This window comes from Labrus mixtus, chromosome 18, assembly GCF_963584025.1.
Source record: "Labrus mixtus chromosome 18, fLabMix1.1, whole genome shotgun sequence".
Lineage (NCBI taxonomy): Eukaryota > Metazoa > Chordata > Actinopteri > Labriformes > Labridae > Labrus > Labrus mixtus.
Genome location: NC_083629.1, coordinates 23,127,884 through 23,148,153, shown reverse-complemented (window position 1 = coordinate 23,148,153; position 20,270 = coordinate 23,127,884). Strand labels below are relative to the sequence as shown.

At 43.5% G+C, this 20,270-nt stretch overlaps 1 protein-coding gene across 26 annotated transcripts in view; it reads left to right on the top strand.

Annotated features, from left to right (window-relative positions):
* The window catches only part of mark3a (MAP/microtubule affinity-regulating kinase 3a), a 59,381-nt gene that overhangs the window by 32,087 nt on the left and 7,024 nt on the right, over nucleotides 1–20,270 (top strand). For 8 of the 26 annotated variants that reach the window (XR_009676447.1, XM_061063077.1, XM_061063086.1 and 5 more), the window contains 8 exons: nucleotides 580–720; nucleotides 4,493–4,592; nucleotides 7,805–7,917; nucleotides 8,195–8,342; nucleotides 9,745–9,962; nucleotides 10,893–10,996; nucleotides 14,173–14,445; nucleotides 15,974–16,000. Coding sequence is in view for 24 of the 26 variants with exons in the window: in XM_061063077.1 (XP_060919060.1) it covers nucleotides 580–720; nucleotides 4,493–4,592; nucleotides 7,805–7,917; nucleotides 8,195–8,342; nucleotides 9,745–9,962; nucleotides 10,893–10,996; nucleotides 14,173–14,445; nucleotides 15,974–16,000 (1,124 nt within the window). In the remaining 2 variants the exon portion in view is untranslated. Of the gene's footprint in view, nucleotides 1–579; nucleotides 721–4,492; nucleotides 4,593–7,804; nucleotides 7,918–8,194; nucleotides 8,343–9,744; nucleotides 9,963–10,892; nucleotides 10,997–11,594; nucleotides 11,791–14,172; nucleotides 14,446–15,973; nucleotides 16,001–20,270 lie in introns of those variants that run through there. The other 18 variants (XR_009676448.1, XM_061063083.1, XM_061063089.1 and 15 more) reach the window with 9 other exon arrangements.

Sequence of the window (20,270 nt, the reverse complement as noted above, 5' to 3'; positions counted from 1 at the left end):
GCTGCTCTTTTTGTGTTCGTTTCCTGACTAAAGCGACATCATCTCTTCTCTGGAGACCTTTTTGGACAGTTATACCGAACATACAGCAACTTTTCTCCCCACTATTTAGGTTTTAGATATCTCAACTAAGACATTAAAAATGAGGAGCATCCAAAGCACAAATGGAATCAGTTCAGCTGTTTGTGTTTCTGAATGAGTTGACCTGGTTTTTATGCTTTTTGTGTCCAGAGAGGGCGTTGTCAGACATAGCTCATTTACATATTTAAAGGTACAGACACAGAAACAGCCTGTTCTGAGCAGGGCTGAAATAGAGGGGTTTATAGGCATGATCAAATACAGGATCAGAGTGGATTTAGAACAAGAAACTTTGTGTTTCAGAGAGCTGTGAGACTTATTTAAACTTTTTGAAAAGGAGGAGAATATGTGACCTTAAATTCAGACACTCAGCCTGAGGTAGAGGCAGTCAAAGTCTGTGTACTGTACCTGTCCTGACCTCTCCACTCAGACAAAAGTGATCCATCACTCATTATGTGTTTAAGAGTTTTGTTAACGTCTTGTTTGCTGTTCTTCTCTCTGCAGGAGCTGCGCGAGCGTGTGCTCAGAGGAAAGTACCGCATCCCTTTCTACATGTCCACAGACTGCGAGAACCTCCTCAAACGCTTCCTGGTGCTCAACCCGTCCAAGCGGGGTACTCTCGAGGTGAGGGAGGACGCAGAAAATGTAAATATACCTCTCAATTCTCAACACACTTTCCTACAGCACGTCAGCACCATCGGAGAATGTCATCTCTCCTCCACCTCTCCAACAAACCCCTCTTCACCTCCCCTCGGCTCCTGCATCTCCCCCCCCCCCCCCCCAACCCTCCTGCATCATCTTCTCCGGCACCCACGGTGTCCTCTTTTCTGTGTGCGCCGGCCCACACACCTCCTCCTTTCTGATGTCGTAACCATGAATAATGCATCGTCATTCTTCTGTTTGTACCGAAATTGTCTCTGTTCACATCTTCCTTCATATATAAATGAGCCGGGGGAACATCAAAGTGCTCGGGGTGGCATGAAAAGCCAGTTTAGTCGAAATCATGAATGTTATAGAGAGGGAGCAGGTTTTTGAGTTCGAGTGATTATTCTTTTTTCATTTCATTTTCTTGACAAAATTCAAAATCACAATTAAGATTAAGGTAAGATAAAGCAGCATTCAAAAGGTGAGATGTTTGTATACAAAACATGAAACATCAGCAGTGAGTCTCGTTGTGAAATCAACATTGTGGAGATTATTGTTTTTTTAAAAGATATTTTTGGGGCAATTTTTCCCCCTTTTTTATGATCGCGTGCCCTGTCAGCCAGACAGGGGCACGCGATCATCACACGACATAACCGCTAGACCATCCGGCACCCCTCTCCACAATATTTTAACCACAAATGTTGCTCATGTTCTGGTCTATAAATTGTGGCCAAATGGTCCTGACGGATGAAAGTTTGTGTCTGTTAACAGTTTAAAATGCAGATTAAATTTTTCCTCAAGTCACAATCTGATAATAGTAAAGATTTTTTTGGACGTTTCATTCCCCTCGGAGCGTCTGCTGAGATTAAAAATAGTCGCGTTAGATGCGAGAGGCAGAGGACAGCGAGAGAAGTGTTCCACAGATCAATCGGAGCGATGATCACGTTGTCTGAAAAAATGTGTAAATGATCATCTTTCAGCTGGAATCGTGCAGCTCTACTTGCCTCCCTGCAGTACAACATTATCACATAAAAAAAAACAAAAAAAACATGATTTCTCTTTGTGAGTATTTTTGGCTCGTGAGCTCTAAACTTGATCAGGATGAAAGGCAGACTGAATTTTTAAATGGGTCGTTTAATCAAAGAGACATCATGTGTCTTTGATTTGAGTTTTAACAGCAGGAGACGTTTTTATAGCCGAGCTGAATGTGAGTGAGTATATCTAAAAGCTGTCGGGTCACATATGTCGGGCCCTGGAAGCCTCATGATTGCCCTAGATTTGAGCTGCAGTTACATCAGAGCATGATCAGGGATAATTAGTTTGGCTCAGACTTTCTTTAAAGCCCAGAGTGAAATTGATCAGCTGCAAATTGATAACAACGGTCTGAACGAATGTGATGCTGCACAGTGCTGTGATGTCAGGACAGAAAGAGGTGGTGGTAACACACTCAATATATGTGCAGGCTTTTGGTCTGCAAGTTTAGCATTTAAAAAAAACAAACTTAAAACTTGTAATAAAAGATAAAGAGATACTTCACTGATCCCTGAGAACACATAAAATACTGAAAATAGAACTTCTTGTGTAATCTCCGGCTCAAAAAGGGGGAAAAAAATTAAGCTTGTCCTGTAAATGTCCGTGAAGCATTTGATTTATAGTTGTACATTGTGGTTTTTTACAACATACCGTTTAGAGCTTAGGCACAAAGCCTCTTAGCTTCATAAATTAAATTTCTCATTAAAGCCACAACGACTTTGGCTTTGTGTTTAGTTCTTCTCGTGACTGAGTGGAGGGAAAGCAGGAGAAAGAGTTAAAGTCAAACAAACACTGAAAACTGCAAAAGATGGTCTGGATGTAACTACAAAAAGGAGAAAACTAGTGTGCACACGTCCAAGCAAAATGCAGACAGTCCTGCAGGAAAGCAAAATGTATAGACTACAGAAAAAAGAGAAAGGTCTGCACACTGTTCAGCTCCCAATGAGCAACACTTCGATCGGAAAAGAAAAGGATCTTCCTCAGGCCTGAAGCTGTGTGAGGACTTTTCTCTTTGTTTACACATGGCTACGTCCACCTTCAAACATTGACTGGTATATTTTATATAGTAAAATGTTTACATATATAAAAGTTAGTTGTGTAGCTGCAGATTATTCTGATTAATTTACAGAAAGGTCGGTAAGCCTCGCTGATGAGAGGGAGTAATGCTCAGTGAGTCAGAATCAATCTCAAAACATGGTCCCTACTGTGAGACAGACAGGCAGGCAGACAGACAGACAGACAGAGAGACAGAGAGACAGGCAGAGAGAGAGACAGAGAGAGAGACAGGCAGACAGACAGACAGGCAGAGAGAGACAGACAGGCAGAGAGAGACAGGCAGAGAGAGACAGGCAGGCAGACAGGCAGAGAGAGAGACAGACAGGCAGGCAGAGAGACAGGCAGAGAGACAGACAGACAGGCAGGCAGAGAGACAGACAGGCAGACAGACAGAGAGACAGGCAGAGAGAGAGACAGGCAGACAGACAGACAGACAGACAGACAGGCAGAGAGAGAGACAGGCAGAGAGAGAGACAGGCAGACAGACAGACAGGCAGAGAGAGACAGACAGGCAGAGAGAGACAGGCAGAGAGAGACAGACAGGCAGACAGACAGGCAGAGAGAGAGAGACAGGCAGGCAGAGAGACAGGCAGAGAGACAGACAGACAGACAGGCAGGCAGGCAGACAGACAGACAGGCAGAGAGAGACAGACAGGCAGGCAGGCAGAGAGAGACAGACAGGCAGGCAGAGAGACAGACAGACAGGCAGGCAGAGAGACAGACAGGCAGAGAGAGACAGACAGGCAGAGAGAGACAGGCAGAGAGAGACAGACAGGCAGAGAGAGAGACAGACAGGCAGAGAGACAGACAGGCAGAGAGAGAGAGACAGGCAGGCAGAGAGACAGGCAGAGAGACAGACAGACAGGCAGGCAGAGAGACAGGCAGGCAGAGAGACAGACAGAGAGACAGGCAGAGAGAGAGAGAGAGAGACAGACAGAGACAGACAGACAGACAGACAGAGAGAGAGACAGACAGACAGGCAGACAGACAGAGAGACAGGCAGACAGACAGAGAGACAGGCAGAGAGAGAGAGAGACAGGCAGAGAGAGAGAGAGAGACAGACAGACAGAGACAGACAGACAGACAGAGAGAGAGACAGAGAGAGAGACAGACAGGCAGGCAGGCAGGCAGACAGACAGGCAGAGAGACAGACAGAGAGACAGACACACAGGCAGAGAGACAGACACACAGACAGAGAGGTAGAGACAGACAGACAGACAGAGGTAGAGAGACAGACAGACAGAGAGGTAGAGAGAGAGACAGACAGACAGGCAGAGAGACAGACAGATGTCGACTAGCGAGGGTGAGAATGTTTTTAACCATTTAGTCGACTTAACAGGTCAAATAAATGTAAGAGTTTCTGTATCGCTCCGTCCTGCACCTCAGGGTCCGATCTAAGGAGGCCTTTTAAAATCATTTTTGTGGGGGCTCCAGATAACGTAGTGGTTATGTTGCGTGCCCCATCTCCTCATAGTAGAGTCTCCGTGGGTTCAAGTCTGACCTGCATGTAATCCCCCACTCTCTCCTCCTAAATTTACATGTCTCTCTTATGCCTCTGGTACCAAAAAAGGTTACATCTTTTCACCCTTTATTTTGTATTTTCTCATCCTTAATTATTGACATATCAAAAGGTTTCTAAATGAGGTGTCAGTGAGTCTCTGAACGTCTCTCTTTACTTTGGCAGCAAATCATGAAGGATCGATGGATCAACGCAGGATTTGAGGAGGACGAGCTCAAGCCTTACACTGAACCTGAGCTGGACATCACGGACCAGAAGAGAATAGGCAAGTCCATTCAAAAAAAAACAATCTCCCTTTGATGCTGATGTGGCTTCTTTCTGCAGAGGAAAGTTTGTTTATTGGTTACATTTTTTTTTCTGGGGTTTTAAGACCAGTGGGCTTTTGAGAATCCAAAACAAAACAAAAAAGTGCACTGGTGTTTTCTAACAGCGAAAACTCAAATATGCTGTTAATGTTTGTCTGATTTTGGGGAGATTAAATGTTCGAGGGGTTCTAGCTGCACGCCCCAGAGATGGTCTCATTATTTCTGCTGCAAAGCTTTAAAAGAGAAGAAAGATGAAATGTGATGATGAATAAGTAAACAAGAGCTGGTGCATGAAGAGAGAGAATGAGAGAAGAGTAAAGACCGAGAGAGCGAGGAGAAGCCTCCCCCGTCGTGCCCTGGATGAAAGCCGTGAACAGAGAAGGGGGGGGGGGGGAGCTCTTACATAACAGCAGCTGAGGTTGGCACATGTGCCGGTGCGAACTCCCAGTCACCCAGTCAGAGCAGAGAAAAAGACAGCGAAGGGTGGAGGGATGTTCTTAAGCTCAGAGAGGAATCCCCCATTCTTAAATAATGCATATAAAAGTTTAAGACTGAAGCATTCCCCAAATAAAATACTGAAGCGTTTTAGGAGAGATTGTGTTTGCATGTCAGGAAGCCTTAATCTGTCAGGACTGCAGGAGAGATAAAAACAACACCTGCAAAATGTGATGCAACACTCGGCTCTTAATGTAGATTTAATGTCAGGATTAAAAGGATGAGGAAGGTGAAAGTCCTGCAATCTGTAACGCAGTCTGCCTATCTATCATTTTATGCACAAAGACTTTAAAATCATGAAATTAATCAGGGAAAATAAAATCTGTGCAAAACATCAGAGCTGAAGCTGCAACTAGTTTATCTTTTACAATAATTTTTTTTAAGTTGTCCTACAAAAATGCCATTTTCAGCAAGATCAAGATCAACTTTTGTCGTCCTCTAGTAATAAACCAAAAAGTAGTTATTTTCTGGGATTTTAAACATGAGAAAATAAATAAATCAGAGCCCCAACTCTCCGGTTTTGCGCTTTTCAATAACATAATTTCAACATAATGCATCGACCTGTTTTTAAATCCATCACTGAGGCAGCTGGAGCGCCTAAAATAATATTTTCAGGCCACTGTAGCTCTTTCTGTTGCGTCTAAAAAAAGCTGCAGTGAACATTTACAGAAACATACGTACTATTTTGATCCCTGTTGGATTATTGTTACTAAACCTTTCAAAATAAGAGCATAAATATATCCGTATATATCTTATACTGCGACACTAAAGCAGATCTCAAAGATGAAACAAGAGCAGCAGTGTGTTGAGAGGGCGAGCAGGAGGTTGAAAGTGAGAGAGATGGTTATCACAGAGTCTGCCTGGTAACAGAGGCTCAGCTGGTTTCTCGCCCGCGGCCTCTCTTCATGTGCTGCGAGCGAGCCTTCAATACATGCACGTGGATGTTCACCTCCATGGTGCACAACGGAAAGGGAAGACAGACAAGTCATGACGCAGGTGTGTTGTGATTTGAAATTGTCACAACTGCCCGAGTAGATTTCTCATTATAACAGTCAGGAAACACACCTGTAAAGGAGAGCTGTCAACCCAGCAGAAATAACGACAGTAGCACGGCTTTCATCAGCGAGCTTCAGAGTGAAGTTAGGATCCGGAGGCTGCCTGCAAGGCGCTGTAACCCTGAAAACAAAGAATCTTTCTCACAAAAGAAAAATCTATTGCATTCAGAGGGTTTCAGGTATTTTGAATTAATAATCAGCTTTGCAGGGATCAAGTCCTACACTATAAAAACATGCTATAACAGTCTCAGGCTCACAAACAGGTAAAAAAAATAAGACCCAGGTTGGTCGTATTTCTGAAGATGTAATCTGCTTCCATTGGTAATGTTCTCCAACATTTCTCAGACAGAAGAGAGTCTATTAAAGATTAATATGCTGCGTATAGTGTTGAGATGAAAGGATAAAAGCCTTCCTATAATGCACACTGTAGAGATAGGACTCACACACACACACAGAAAGATAAATGTTTAAAGCACATCAGGCTGCAGCAGGATGCACCTCCCTGCTTCCCCCGGCATGCTGCTGCAAACGTGAGCTGGAGAACGGGGGAGGCCACACGTCATGGCCCTGTGCGTGTGCGTAAACGGCCGCTCACTCACACACTCTCTCTCCGCTCTGCCTCGATCAATCAGAAGCAGAAAGATGCTGATTGGAGAGCATTAGGGGTGACTACCTGATCTTTGCAGCTCGCAAGAATCAAAGCCTCGAACAAACACTCGTGTAGTGCAATCACTGATCTGCAAAATGGCAGAGTGAGAAAATTTCATGCAAAATTAATCACCTGCCATATGCTGTTATTGTTATTGTCCTCTACTTAGCAGTTTCTTCCTATTGCTTTCCTCACTTATATCTTAATTGGCAAAATTCTCTGTAACAGTAAACAATTGTTGTGATAGAAACAAAGACATTTTTTTAATCATTCTTTATTCCTGATGTGATGAGGACTGGTTTCTATTCTCATTGCACAAAGTAAAAAATACAAAGAATGAAAAAACTGTCCAAGATAAAAAGGACAAAAGGGATCAAAGTGCAGAGAAATGTAAAGGTGCAAATGTTAATAAAACTGTTCTTTAAAGGAGCAATATGTAACGCTGACACCTAGTGTTTAAAAGTGGAACTGCAGCCCCCTCCTCTCTAGAGTCGAGCTATCAGGGTTGCAGAAGCAAAAACATTTCCCTTGCACCCCAAACATGACCATCGTAGGGCGAGGTTGTAGATCTTCAAGACCCAAATACTGATTTTCCAAAACTCTAAAGTCGGCTTTCGCGGCTCTACAACGATCACACATCTCAGTTTGTAAAAATAAAATGTTTAACTTATTGAGAGACCAAACACATGACATCACAAGAAGATGACCCGGTTAATTTAAGCGAACTTGAACTCTGCATTACACAGCCTGAGCTAAACTCCTTATCACCCACATGTTTTACACTTATCTTGATCGTTTTTGAGATGTTAGCTTGATGATGGTATCTTAGAGAGATGAATCTGTCCTCTTCTTTCGACTCCTCACTAAAAACACAACACTTTATCCAACCAATAACTGTTTAGCTTTGTTTAAATGCTGCATGTAATATATATATATTTTTTTAATGAATCATGTTTGTGTTTTCCCTGTGCAGATGTGATGGTGGGGATGGGCTACAACCTGGAGGAGATCCAGGAGTCTCTGGCTAAGATGAAGTATGACGAGATCACAGCCACCTACCTGCTGCTGGGCAGGAAGGCCTCCGAGGTACACACACACACTCGAGCTTTTCTCTACCATAGGAGGCTGACGGCAGCAAAGAGGAGCAAAGTGAATGAAGGACACTCCAATAACTGAACTGCATGTCAGAAATACTTTAAGTTGAACTCTGCAGGTTTGATAAAACCCACTGGGTACAAAAAAAGCTGAATGCTTGTGCAGTGTGCAGAATAGTATTACATGAATTTTTAATTAAATTGTCAGCATGTCAAAAGTAGAAATGTGAGACTTGAATGTAGGACTCAGTTTTTGTGTTTCCCCTCAGCTGGAGCCCAGCGAGTCAGCCTCAAGCAGCAACCTGTCGCTGGCCAAACCCAGACCCAACAGCGAGCTCAACGGCCAGTCGCCCTCCCACCTCAAAGTCCAGAGGAGCGTCTCCTCCACCCACAAGCAGAGGCGCTACAGCGAACAAGGTGAGAGGAGAGAGAGTAATCACACTGAGAACAAAACACAGACGCATTAAAGAGCTCTTATTTGTTCAGACTGGAGTCATTTTTCACTTCCCTTTTCCTGTTTCCCCGTAACGACCGGCCGAGCGGAGCGAGCTGAAACTGCGTCCTGCCCTTCTCCCCTAATAACAGTTGCTCTCTGTCGGTAGCTTGTTGTCAGGCGGATAAAAACAGTTAAATCAAACCAGTCACATGGCGGAGGCACTTTAACCTTTAGCTTATTTGCGCAGCTCAGTGCTGTCCTCTGTGATATAATGCTTTGTCAATAACGTCAGTTTGTACTCTTTCCTCTCTGTTGGATCTGCAGCTTAAATAGATGCACTGAGAAACCTTTTAATCTGCAGCTCTAACAGACAGGCGCACGCATTGTTCACCGGGCTTTTCAAGGATAGCATTCCTTTTTTTTAGGTTTTAGGTTTGCTTTGTTTACCTAACACAAAATGTTTACATCTTCAACTACTCTTTAGTGCATAATGATGAATAATTATTCATTTTATTATGAGCTGACCGACTGATGAATGTGAAGATTTGAAGGATATTTGGTTTTTGAGGATTATTTAAAACGCTCGTCTGACCACAGTGCTGTACAGTGGATTAAAGAAACACTATACAGGAGTTGACAACATCCACAAGAATAAAGCAAAACAACAAATAAAACATGAGAGAAACAGCCTCTTCAGGACCAGAGGACTCGAACGCTAACATTTAAAAATAAGTTTTAAGGCTGGACTTAACAGAGTCAACAGAGGGGGCAGACCTGGAATGGGGGAGGCTGTTCCAAGGTTTAGGGGCTCTGACTGCAAAAGCACGATCACCCTTAAGCTTGAGTCGAGAGCGGGGGGACAGCCAGGAGGCCCATGTAGGACGATCTTCAGGGTCTAGATGAAGTGTGCGGGTTAAGGAGGTCGATAATGTACAGGTGGGCAAAGCCATTCAGGGCTTTAAGAACAAACACAGCAACTTTAAATTTGATTCTGAAGCGTATTATGAGCCAATGAAGGGATGCTAGGACAGGACTGAAATGCTCCCGCTTCCTGGACTCAGTCAGCAGCCTTTCTGGACCAGCTGCAGGCAGGACAGGGGCAGCTGGCTTATCCCAGTATAGGAGAGGAGATGAATGCATGATTTACTGTCTCTAAGTCACTGAATGAGAGGATGGGCTTTATTTGAAATTGTACGGAGCTGAAAGAAGCTGGAGGGTCAGAAAATAGAGAGATATGCCCCCTCAGTGTCTCTTAGTTAAGTCATGAAAGATAAAGAAACCACACTTCAATATAAAGACCATCTATTAATGTTTTTGCCGGAGGTACAAAGAGCATCTTTGACTCATCCACTGAACACCTGTGTCTGTTTTTCCTCCCTGCAGTCGGTCAGAACGCCCCTCCAGGGATGGCTCATCCAAAGAGGAGTCAGACCACCACAGCAGAGAACAATGCAAAGGAAGAGAGCGGCGTCCAGCTCCGTAAACCCAGCACCCCGGGGAGCCGCGGAGCTCCACCCTCCAGCCCCCTGCTGGGCAACGCCAACAACCCCAACAAGGCCGACATCCCTGACCGCAGGAAAGGCGCCACCACCGGTCCCAGCGTGAGTAACCTGCAGAGCAGCAAACACTTACTGATCTGCTTTTTAATAGAGAAAAGTGTGACGTGCAGACGTTAAACAAACAAGCAGCTGACTAAGAAAGTTTTATACCAGACTTCCTCTGATTGACCTTCCTACTCAGCCATCAAATATGTGACTAATCCAAAAAGCTTCAAATAAGAGTGAAAAATATCAGCCTAACTCCACACAGAGAGGCTCCTGTCCGACGGGGATTTGAACCAGGAACCTCCCCGCTGTGAGGCAACAGCTCTAATCACGGCCAGAATCTAGATTTACATGAATTATTCAGGCTATAGAATTAAGATATGAGGCTTCAAGAGAGTGGAAAGTTCTGTGGAAAAAGCTACAATAAGAGTTTAAATCTTTTACTTCTGTATGAACTCTGTTCTTCTTTCTGTTCATATTGATGACTTTTGATTATTATTGCATTTTATCCTTCTAATATCTGAAGACACATTTGTTCATGTAGATTCTCATTTTAAAAAAAAGTTAGTGAGTTTCTGATAAAGAGAGCTTCTTGAGACAGACTCCCAGAAAGCCAAAGGGGAACATAAATCAGCCTGGACACACCTGTCTTTTCTTTAATGTCCTCTGGATGGCGCTATCTTGCACCTCCAAGGAGAGCAAACAGATACTCCAACTCTTCTACTCCTTCAGCTATCAGGCTTTCAAACGCTGAACATCTGTAACTGATGTATACGTAGATCTGGCTTCTCATCTGGCGACCCGTTCGTCTGCTGATCTGTTGTCACTGTCATGTGGATCTAAATGTTTGAATGCTGCTCTGATCGTGTTTATTTAGTAAGACTCGGGAAGCCATGAAACTGAACTGCCCCTTCTGGGATTAATAAAAGTTGTCTGAATCTGAATTCTAAAATGATCTGTACTGATGTGACTTCCCACTCTCTGCAGAATAACACCGCGTCGGCAGGAATGACCAGGAGGAACACGTACGTCTGCAGCGACAGAAACAACACAGACCGCCTCTCCGTCATCCCCAACGGGAAGGAGAACAGGTGAGCGAGGAGGGGTACCGACTTTAAACCCGCCAGAACATGAAACCTGCATGAGCACAGAGAGAGCACACAGCAGTACACAGACGTTTGAGTCAGTGTGCATTATTTTCCTTCTTGGTTTTCATAACGATTATTAAGCGTGCATATTCTTACGGAAGCCAGTATGTTTTTATGTTTCTTTTTTTACTTCTTTTGCCAGTTTTGTGGTTGTAATGCTGCTTTAGCTCCATTTCTACCCAACAAGAATGCAGAAATCCTCATTATGAGCAAACCTGTGGTCAGACTCATGACTTATAAATATGGATATTGGACGGCTCAAAAACACAAATAATAACGTAAGCCTTCCAGTCTCATACTGGTTGACCCGTAATGGCAGCGTTTCACCATTTAAGGTCAGACTTTCTCCCTTACTGTTGAACAAAAACCCAGACAGGATCCTTTTTTCTTTGTTTCATTCCCTCAGTTTCTTTCTCTCTTAATCCTTCTTTCAGTCTTGTATTTACTTTTTCTCGTTGTCTTATTTTCATTTCTGCCTCTGTGTTTGTGGTTTTCGGGGTCTTTTTTTTATTTTTATTTTTTTTCATCGTGGCATGACCAGCATGACTGAGATGGCTTGTGCCACTAGCCCCTCCTCCGCCTTTGCGGCCGCTGCGTTCGGTGCCTCGTCCAGTTCAGTGCAGCAGAGGTATCAAACCGTCGGCCCTTTGTACGTTTGCCAGGCAGGCTGGGCCACGCTGCCCCACTCCTACTACGCTCTGGACTACTGCTCGCCCAAGTAAGACGGCAGGGCCTCCAAACCCCCAACCCCCCCCCCCCTCCGTCTGTCTCCTCTCATGTCTCAGCCCCTGTTTGGACCCCCTCGCTAACCCACACATCCAGCCAGCTTCACACTCTGTAACCCCTCGACTAAACCATGGACACCATTTCCTGCAGAGAAAAAGCAAGGACAGCGTGCATCCAACTTGTTTTTTGTTATCCTTGTCTGAAATGAATTCTCACCAACTACGAGCAAGACGAGCAGAAATCTTCCTCAAACTTTTACCGACATAAATGATGACGTAGAGTTATGATATGAATGCAGACCTTACGACAGAACTGAAGGAATAAGCCGTTTAAACACACCATGGGACATTTGCATGGCTTGTTTCATTGCCTACAAATGAAGACAAATACTTTTCATTTATATCAGCCGAAGTTATTTTACAATCAAGCTGATCATGAAACTTGCAATGTAACAAAAGAAACCCAAAAAAGGTTAAACTTTTGCTCCAGCTTAATACACAAATTCATCTAACTGTGACAGTGATTCCTGGTGGACTGTAATTTAAAGAAAATCGTTTTTGTTTTTTTTAAAGATCTGAAAAATTTCACAACAAAAGCTGCTGATAATCTTTCCAGAGTCGAGAGATCTTTCAAATTTCTAACCAGTGTGTCGACTCAGCCATGTTTCTGGTCTGAAACCATGCTTAGGGTGACGTGTCAACATTTTTAAGAGATTTTAAAAGCAAGCAAACATAAACATAATGAAATATCTGTCACTAATAAGAACCATAGATGTAAACTAGCTACATAACTAACTCTGGGACATCAGCTGTGTTGAGCCTGATCCCTCTCAAGTCAACAAAAAAACAGTACTATCAGCCAGGATTAAATTAAACCTGCTCATGGAAGATGTTAAGTCAGTTTCAGACATTGATTAATAAAAGGAGGCAAAAATATGAATCATCACTCTGAAGTCAAGCCGCCTCGTTTTGAACGAGGCCTGAACTTGTATGTGATCATATTTTTCCACGTTTGCATCATCCTGCTGCACAGCCGTAGAGCGGGGGAACGCTTCTCTCCACCGCAGACATTTTGCAAATAACAAATCTGTCACAGCTCTGCTCCTGATCTCTCCTCCATCCTCTGCCGTGAACCCTGATCTCCTCCGTCCTCCTCACATGTTGGTGTCCGACACGATGGCAGAGCTCCCCTGCTGCTCCTGCACTTAGACCATCGCTGTTTCTGTTTAGACTCATAACTGATCAGGGACACAACCTACTTCTCTTTTAGTTCACGATAGGAGGCTTGATGTTCAGGGTGGGAAATTAACTGGCAAATAAAGATTTGACAACATTTTCTTTATTGTTATCTGGGTCGGACTTGAACCCACGGCCACTGAGGTCCACATCCTCAATACATAGGGTAGCACCATTACTGCTTGGCTAGTAGCATCCCCAGAATGAGACTTTCTGATTATTATTATTTATTTTTTTAAAGCACTACTTACACATGCACAGGACAGAACAGGCAGAGATGCATCATACCACTTTGTCCACAGGGGGGCGACACTCACTAAAGGTTTCTCACAGGAGCTTAAAGTCTTTCTATGTGATTTTTCACACTTAAATGTAGAAATCAAGTATCTCCTCTGAAAATAACTCTGTGAGTCATGACTGTCTACAATGGGTGTAACACCCGAGTCCCACTGTCTGTGATGTTTTCAGAGTTTTCAGAGTCCTATCTTCAGTTTGTTTACATCGCCAGGACGGCCGGCTGACTCCTCCCCTCACGTATAAAAGTTGTTTAATTGAGGGACTAGAGAAAAGAAGAATAACATACTGTACTCACTGCTTAACTGTGTTTCTAGATCACGCTCATTTCAGGTAAATTTACATGCAGTGTGAAGATACGAGCATAATAAAGATCGCTAGCATTAGCATGCTAACACAACAATGCAGCGCAAGTTGTTTTGGTTTCATGCTGGTGCTCAAGGGCGACATCTGCTGGATCAAAAAAAAAATCGCATATAAAGCCTTTAAAGAAGCCTGAGACAGGAAATGTTTGGGATTGGTTGATTTACACTTTTTTAATTTCCTACCCTGTTCACATCTAACCGTAGGTTTAATTTATTTCAAACTTCATGGCAATATTAGAGCTCGTGTAGGAATAACAAACTCTCTGCCAGATAAGGAGAGCAGTGATTTAAAGCGGTGTGGAGAGTTTTTCCATGGCAGTTGAACCCTCGCTGTTTGGTCTGTTATCTGAAAAGAGTCCTCGGGTAATATTTAAAATAACAGAAAATATTTCACAACACAAAATGGGTTTTAAGAAGAGGAGTTCTGCTGTGGGAAAACTCTCATCCTGTGTTTTTTGTCTTTGATTTTAAATGTTTCCGTCCTCCTCCTCCACCTCAGCAGCGTCGCCGTGTCGCCCGGCACCCAAAGGAACCCGGTGTCGTCGATCCACAGCATCGCCAACGCCACCACACCCGACCGGCTCCGCTTCCCGCGGGGCACCGCCAGCCGCAGCACCTTCCACGGCGGCCAGCTGAGGGACCGCCGCACGGCCACGTACAACGGCCCGCCGGCCTCGCCCACACTCTCCCACGACGCCACCCCTCTCTCCCAGACCCGCAGCCGTGGAACCAGCAACCTCTTCTCCAAACTCACCTCCAAACTCACCCGCAGGTAGGAGAGGACGCACCTCACAGCACACTGCAGGGTTGGGGCTCACCTCTCCTCCTAGTTTCTAATTTAAAGTTTCAAAAACGTCATTTTTTTGTTCCTCCGTCTTCTGTAAATATTGAGACTGAAATGGAGAGAGGAGAGACTCCAGCCCTGCTCTGTACCCCATCATCTCCTGTGACTCTGTCTGGTCTAATTAGAAGCCAATCAGCACAGTGCCTTGTAGAGTTAGGATGATAAATTACATGCTGGGGGAACACTTCACTGTCCTGTACGATGTGATTTATTCTTGAGTCTAAATTGTTTATGAGTCGCTGCCTGGATGCCGAACCGAGAGAACTGAAACCACCCTGAACGAGCCACAATTTGACTTCCTTTCATGACAGTCGAGACGTCGTTAAGATGTACAGCAGAGGACTTTTAGCCCGTTTGAGTCCTCCGTTTCATTAGAGATATTTGCTGCATCATTTTCCTTTAAATGTTTATAGATGAATAGTCTTATCACACCATCCGTTAGATTGTTTGGCCCACACGAGCAGACTTTTAGAAAGAACTTTCTGTAATAAAATTATTTTCCGAACGATAACGGATAAACCAGCTACTCATATCAGAGCTGAGGCTGCTTGTCCTTATCATGTAGTGATCTAAATAAATCTTAAAGGTGTTTGATATAACAAAATATGATGCATGAATACTTAACTTTATACTAAAGACTCCATTTCTGTACTTTATTTAGATTAAAAGTACCTTTTTTAAATTGCACAAAAGTGCTACCTTTTCTACTACTTAATACTCCCACTCCTCTAAATCAGCGTATACTTTCTTTTAACTACGCGTGTGCGATCGCATGACATCAGCCTTGTGTTTCCTGCGTTGATTTGGAGCTACGTGGTGTAGAGTTTTATAGCGATGTGATCGGAAATGAAGACATCGGAGACACTAGAGAGTGATGATTCCAAAATCAGAGCATCTTCATAATGAGAACTTTAATGACTTGGAATACATTTTGATGACAACATTTGTGGTGCTTTTATCCAGTTATTGAACCCCAGATACTTCTTTAACTTGAGTAAAAAGTTTTTTCTACGTCTTTGACAACTTTCCTGTAAATATTTTGAGTTTTATCCGTCGTATTTAAATCCCAAACGACGCCTCTAATAATCAAGAAATCAGTCTGCAAACAGAGGCTGTCAAATGTAAAATCCCCCCCCCAACATGACGTCACCTGTTCTCTCAGAGCGGCAGCCAGGCCAGCGACATCCCTCCTGCAATGACTGAGCTGAAATGAGGAATTGAAATCATTTAATAATCGATTAAAAAAAAAAAAAAAAAAAGAATCTTCCCCGTCACCTTTGATGATTCCAATCACCCCATTTTTGTTCACTCATTCAGACTCCTCATACCCTCTCCTTTCCTCCTTTCCTCCTTTCCTCCTTTCCTCCCTGCCTCTCTCCGTCCCTCCTGCCCCCCTCCTACTCCTCTCACTCCTCCTTCACCATTTTCACTGTTTCTTTGTCTGATTCTGTTGTAGAAACATGTCATTCAGGTTTACCAAAAGGTAGGACTCTTGTACTGCCTTTCGCTCTGTGCCAAAAAAAAAAAAAATAACGAAAAACTATCTCACAGAAAAAAACAAAACCTTCCTCTGAGACTCAGACGTGTGAGGCTGCTGGCACTGAACTAACACACGCTTAGCAGAATAACACTCTCTCTGGGTACATTTACACGCTCGCAGGTTATTATCAGATTAATGTGTCGGCACATTTTTAGTTTGAATTAACAAGAGCTGAGCCGAGGTGTTTGATTCATCAGAGGGGATAGTTTCATTGTGGAAGAGCTGTGAGACATTTTTTTAAAAGTCTGCTCATTTGCTTTCTCGTCAAAAGTTTAAAGTGAAGATTTATGAGCCTCTCGTGTCTGCACGGTTAATATTGACCTGGAGCCAGCTGTCCGTTAGCTTAGCTTTGCACAAAGACTGGAAGAAAAGGGAAACCGTTGGTGCGTCCAAAGTTAACACGGAAACGTCTTGTAAAACCCCCACGCCCGACGCCAAATGTTTTATAAGCAGTAAACTCAAAAGTGGAGCTGAACAATCCTGCTGTGCGCTGGATTACTCCGATTTTAACAGCTGATTGATCCTGCTCTACTGCACCCTGGATGAGGAGCACGCCGTGCACAAGGCACCCATCCATCCTTAAACATAACACTTTAGGACTCTTTTTTTTTTGTCTAACATCAGCAGCCATTTTTTATTTCAAATCCATTTGACATTAAAAGAAGCTCGTTTAACTTACATGTATTTTCATTAATACGGAATATCATTCACCAGCAAATCAAACTCTCTCAAAAACAACTCTTCAAACTATTTTACACCAAAACATTTAAAGCTTCATATTTATTGTTATAGACGTAATTAGTTTTGGTTATTTCTACCTTTTTATAAGGTTGTCAAAATGTTTTGATACTGCCATACTTTTTGACACCAGGTGTTTTAAAACGATTCAGTCTCCGTTATTTTAATGATCGATAGAACCTGAAGTACCAAAGATTTAAAAAAACGACATCTTTAGACATATTATTGACCAACGGTTGGACGTTAAAGAGAGATAGAGAGAGGTGTGCTGGGAGGTAGATTTTGTGACCTCTGCACAGATACATGCTAGCTGTTTCCCTCTGCTTCTAGTCTTTATGCTAAGCTAAGCTAACAGACTGTATAGGCTCCTTTATATTCAACGTGCAGACGCCTAAGTGGTAATCTCGCTCCTGGTGATAAATTGTAGTTTTTAAACAAAGCTCTTGTTCCTCTTCGAGGGATGTAAAACAATAAGAGAAAGAAAATCAACACATTCATGTTTTCAAGTGTAAAACATATTTATTCATCTACATGATGATTTTGATCGGATCATAACTGGGGAGTGTAAATGTACTCAGTGTGGCTGTGGTTGGTCTGAGTGGGTAACGACTGATTGTGAGAGCAGACCGGACTCCTTGAACAATCAGTCGATTTAACCGACAGGAACAACAAAGCAGCTTGCCACTAATCTGTTGCCGATGCCTGCATGGGCTCGCTTCTTTGCAGCTACCATTGATTGTGGTTTGTTTTCTCACCACAACGATCGTTACAAACGACCCTCTCTCTCCCTCTATCTCTCTCTCCCTCTCTCTCTCTGTCTCTCTCTCTCCTGCTCGCTCTCTCTATCTCTCTCCCTCTCTTTCTCTCCTGCTCTCTCTCTATCTCTCTCTCACTCCTCCTCTCTCTCTCTCTCTCTCCTCCTCTCTCTCTCCCTCTCTCTCGCTCCTCCTCTCTCTCTCTCACTCCTCCTCTCTCTCTCTCTCTCCTCTCTCTCTCTCCTGCTCTCTCTCTCACTCCTCCTCTTTCTCTCTCTCTCTCTCCTCTCGCTCTCTCCTGCTCTCTCTCTCACTCCTCTCTCTCTCTCTCTCTCCTCTCTCTCACTCTCTCCTCCTCTCTCTCTCCCTCTCTCTCGCTCCTCCTCTCTCTCTCTCTCTCTCTCTCTCTCTCTCCTCTCTCCCTCTCTCTCGCTCCTCCTCTCTCTCTCTCACTCCTCCTCTCTCTCTCTCTCTCCTCTCTCTCTCTCCTGCTCTCTCTCTCACTCCTCCTCTTTCTCTCTCTCTCTCTCCTCTCGCTCTCTCTCTCTCTCCTCTCTCTCTCACTCCTCCTCTCTCTCTCTCTCTCACTCCTCTCTCTCACTCCTCCTCTCTCTCTCTCTCCTCTCTCTCTCTCTCACTCCTCCTCTCTCTCTCTCCTCTCTCTCTCACTCCTCCTCTCTCTCTCCTCCTCTCTCTCTCTCTCACTCCTCCTCTCTCTCTCTCTCACTCCTCTCTCACTCCTCCTCTCTCTCTCTCTCTCTCCTCTCTCTCTCACTCCTCTCTCTCTCTCTCTCCTCTCTCTCTCTCTCCTCTCTCTCACTCCTCCTCTCTCTCACTCCTCCTCTCTCTCTCTCTCTCTCTCTCTCTCCTGCTCTCTCTCTCACTCCTCCTCTCTCTCTCTATCCTGCTCTCTCTCTCTCTCTGTATATATATATATATATATAAAATGCACATTTCAGACGTAGCCATACACATAATTGTTCCACATCTATTCACCACATGAACAGACTTTTATTTAGTTGTTTGTTTAACTCTCCGTGGCATCAGATGTGACTTCTCGTGGCCGTCAGAACAGAAGAAATCCTCAAGGGCGAGATTTCTTCCTGTTTTCAGACGGAGGAGGAAATGTTTGTGCCATGCAGGGCTAAAAAAAATATATTTGTAGGTGCAGCATTTGTGTAGATGATTGTGTTTGTGTAAGACTTTATCCAGTGTTGTTGAGGTGTTTTTTAGGTTCACGTCTTCTGAAGGCCTCTTGTTCGATTCGTTTTGACTCTCTGTCACTTTGTGTTTGTTCTGAGGGACGCTCGATGTTTCTGAATGAGATTTTTTGGCTTCTGAGAAGAATTTAAAGAACATTTTTACCTCTCGAGGTTCTTCGTCAGAGGTGTTTTCTTTGTGCACTCAAATATTGATCAGTTATCTGAGCTACAGATCAACAACAGCTACTAAGAATAGAACAATACCGCTTTGTCAACACGGAAAGTCCCGTTTACAAATTGGTACAGAATTTAAAAGCTTCATTTAAATAACTATAAAAAGATATTTTACATGATTCCTTAAACACACAGTATGTAAAATCCACCACCAGGGGGCTCTCGATCAAAACAATAACAATAGATGACGTTGAGACTGGCGGGGAATCATGGGAGTGATTCTCTCTGCTACTCTTTACCCCGAACCCCCCGATGAAAACGAACTCAGAGTTGATGACCTGAGGAAGAGAATATGTTTACCGACGATGTATCATCATACATGACCTTTTTATCACAGCACATCCAGTGTTTCCACGGCAACGATAAACATTTTGTGTCTGTCATTGTGGCTCTATCTAAGGCACGTCCCGTTACAACTATAAAATGAAGGATTTCTCAGGCTTTGATAACTGTTGGAAATATTTGAGCTTCTGTAAGTACTCAACAAAAAAATACAACATATGATTTGTCAATTTTGAATTAATTTAGATTTTTTTTCTAATATTGTTATGTTTAATCTTTCATTTGAGGACTGATTTCCTCTTGTAACTCAACTTAAAACTCACTTTTAAAAACACCAGAACAAGAAGTTTTGATTTATCCTCATCTGTCACTAAAATGACTTCAGGAAGACGACAGGTGTGAACCGACCTTTAAGAAAGCGAATCTTAATATTACAGTTGAATTAAACGTTTATTTGGAATCATAACCGAGTGGACTTTAAACACTAATGAGATAAAAACACAGAAACGAGATCCATGCAGAAAACTTAAAAGAAATCTCTAAAACACAAACGGGTACAAATATGGTCAGTGTCTGTTCATTTCTCAGATCTCAGAGGTCATACCGACCCTGACATCAGGCCGGGACACGGAAAACAAACTAAAACAAATGTTTTTCAAATTCAGATGTCTGTGGTCAGAGTGAACCATGTTGTGTGAGCAGGATCAGCTGTGGTCTCTCGGCACAGCAGAGGGTTGTTGTGTGTTTTTTGTGAGTCTCCTGCAGGCTTGCTGTCTGGAGGCTCAGCAGTGCCCTCTGGTGGCGGTGTGGTGTCCTGTCTTCTTCCTCTGAAAGCGTCCTTCATCATCCTCGAGTCTTAAACTCAAGTGTCATCTTCATCTCCCATCTCACTCTTATCACCTCACTTTGTTCTTTTTTCTTTGTCCTCATTTGTAGGGAGTGAAATGTGGTACGGTGTTATCAGACGAGTTCATAATGTAACTGAATGAATCCCGAAATGAT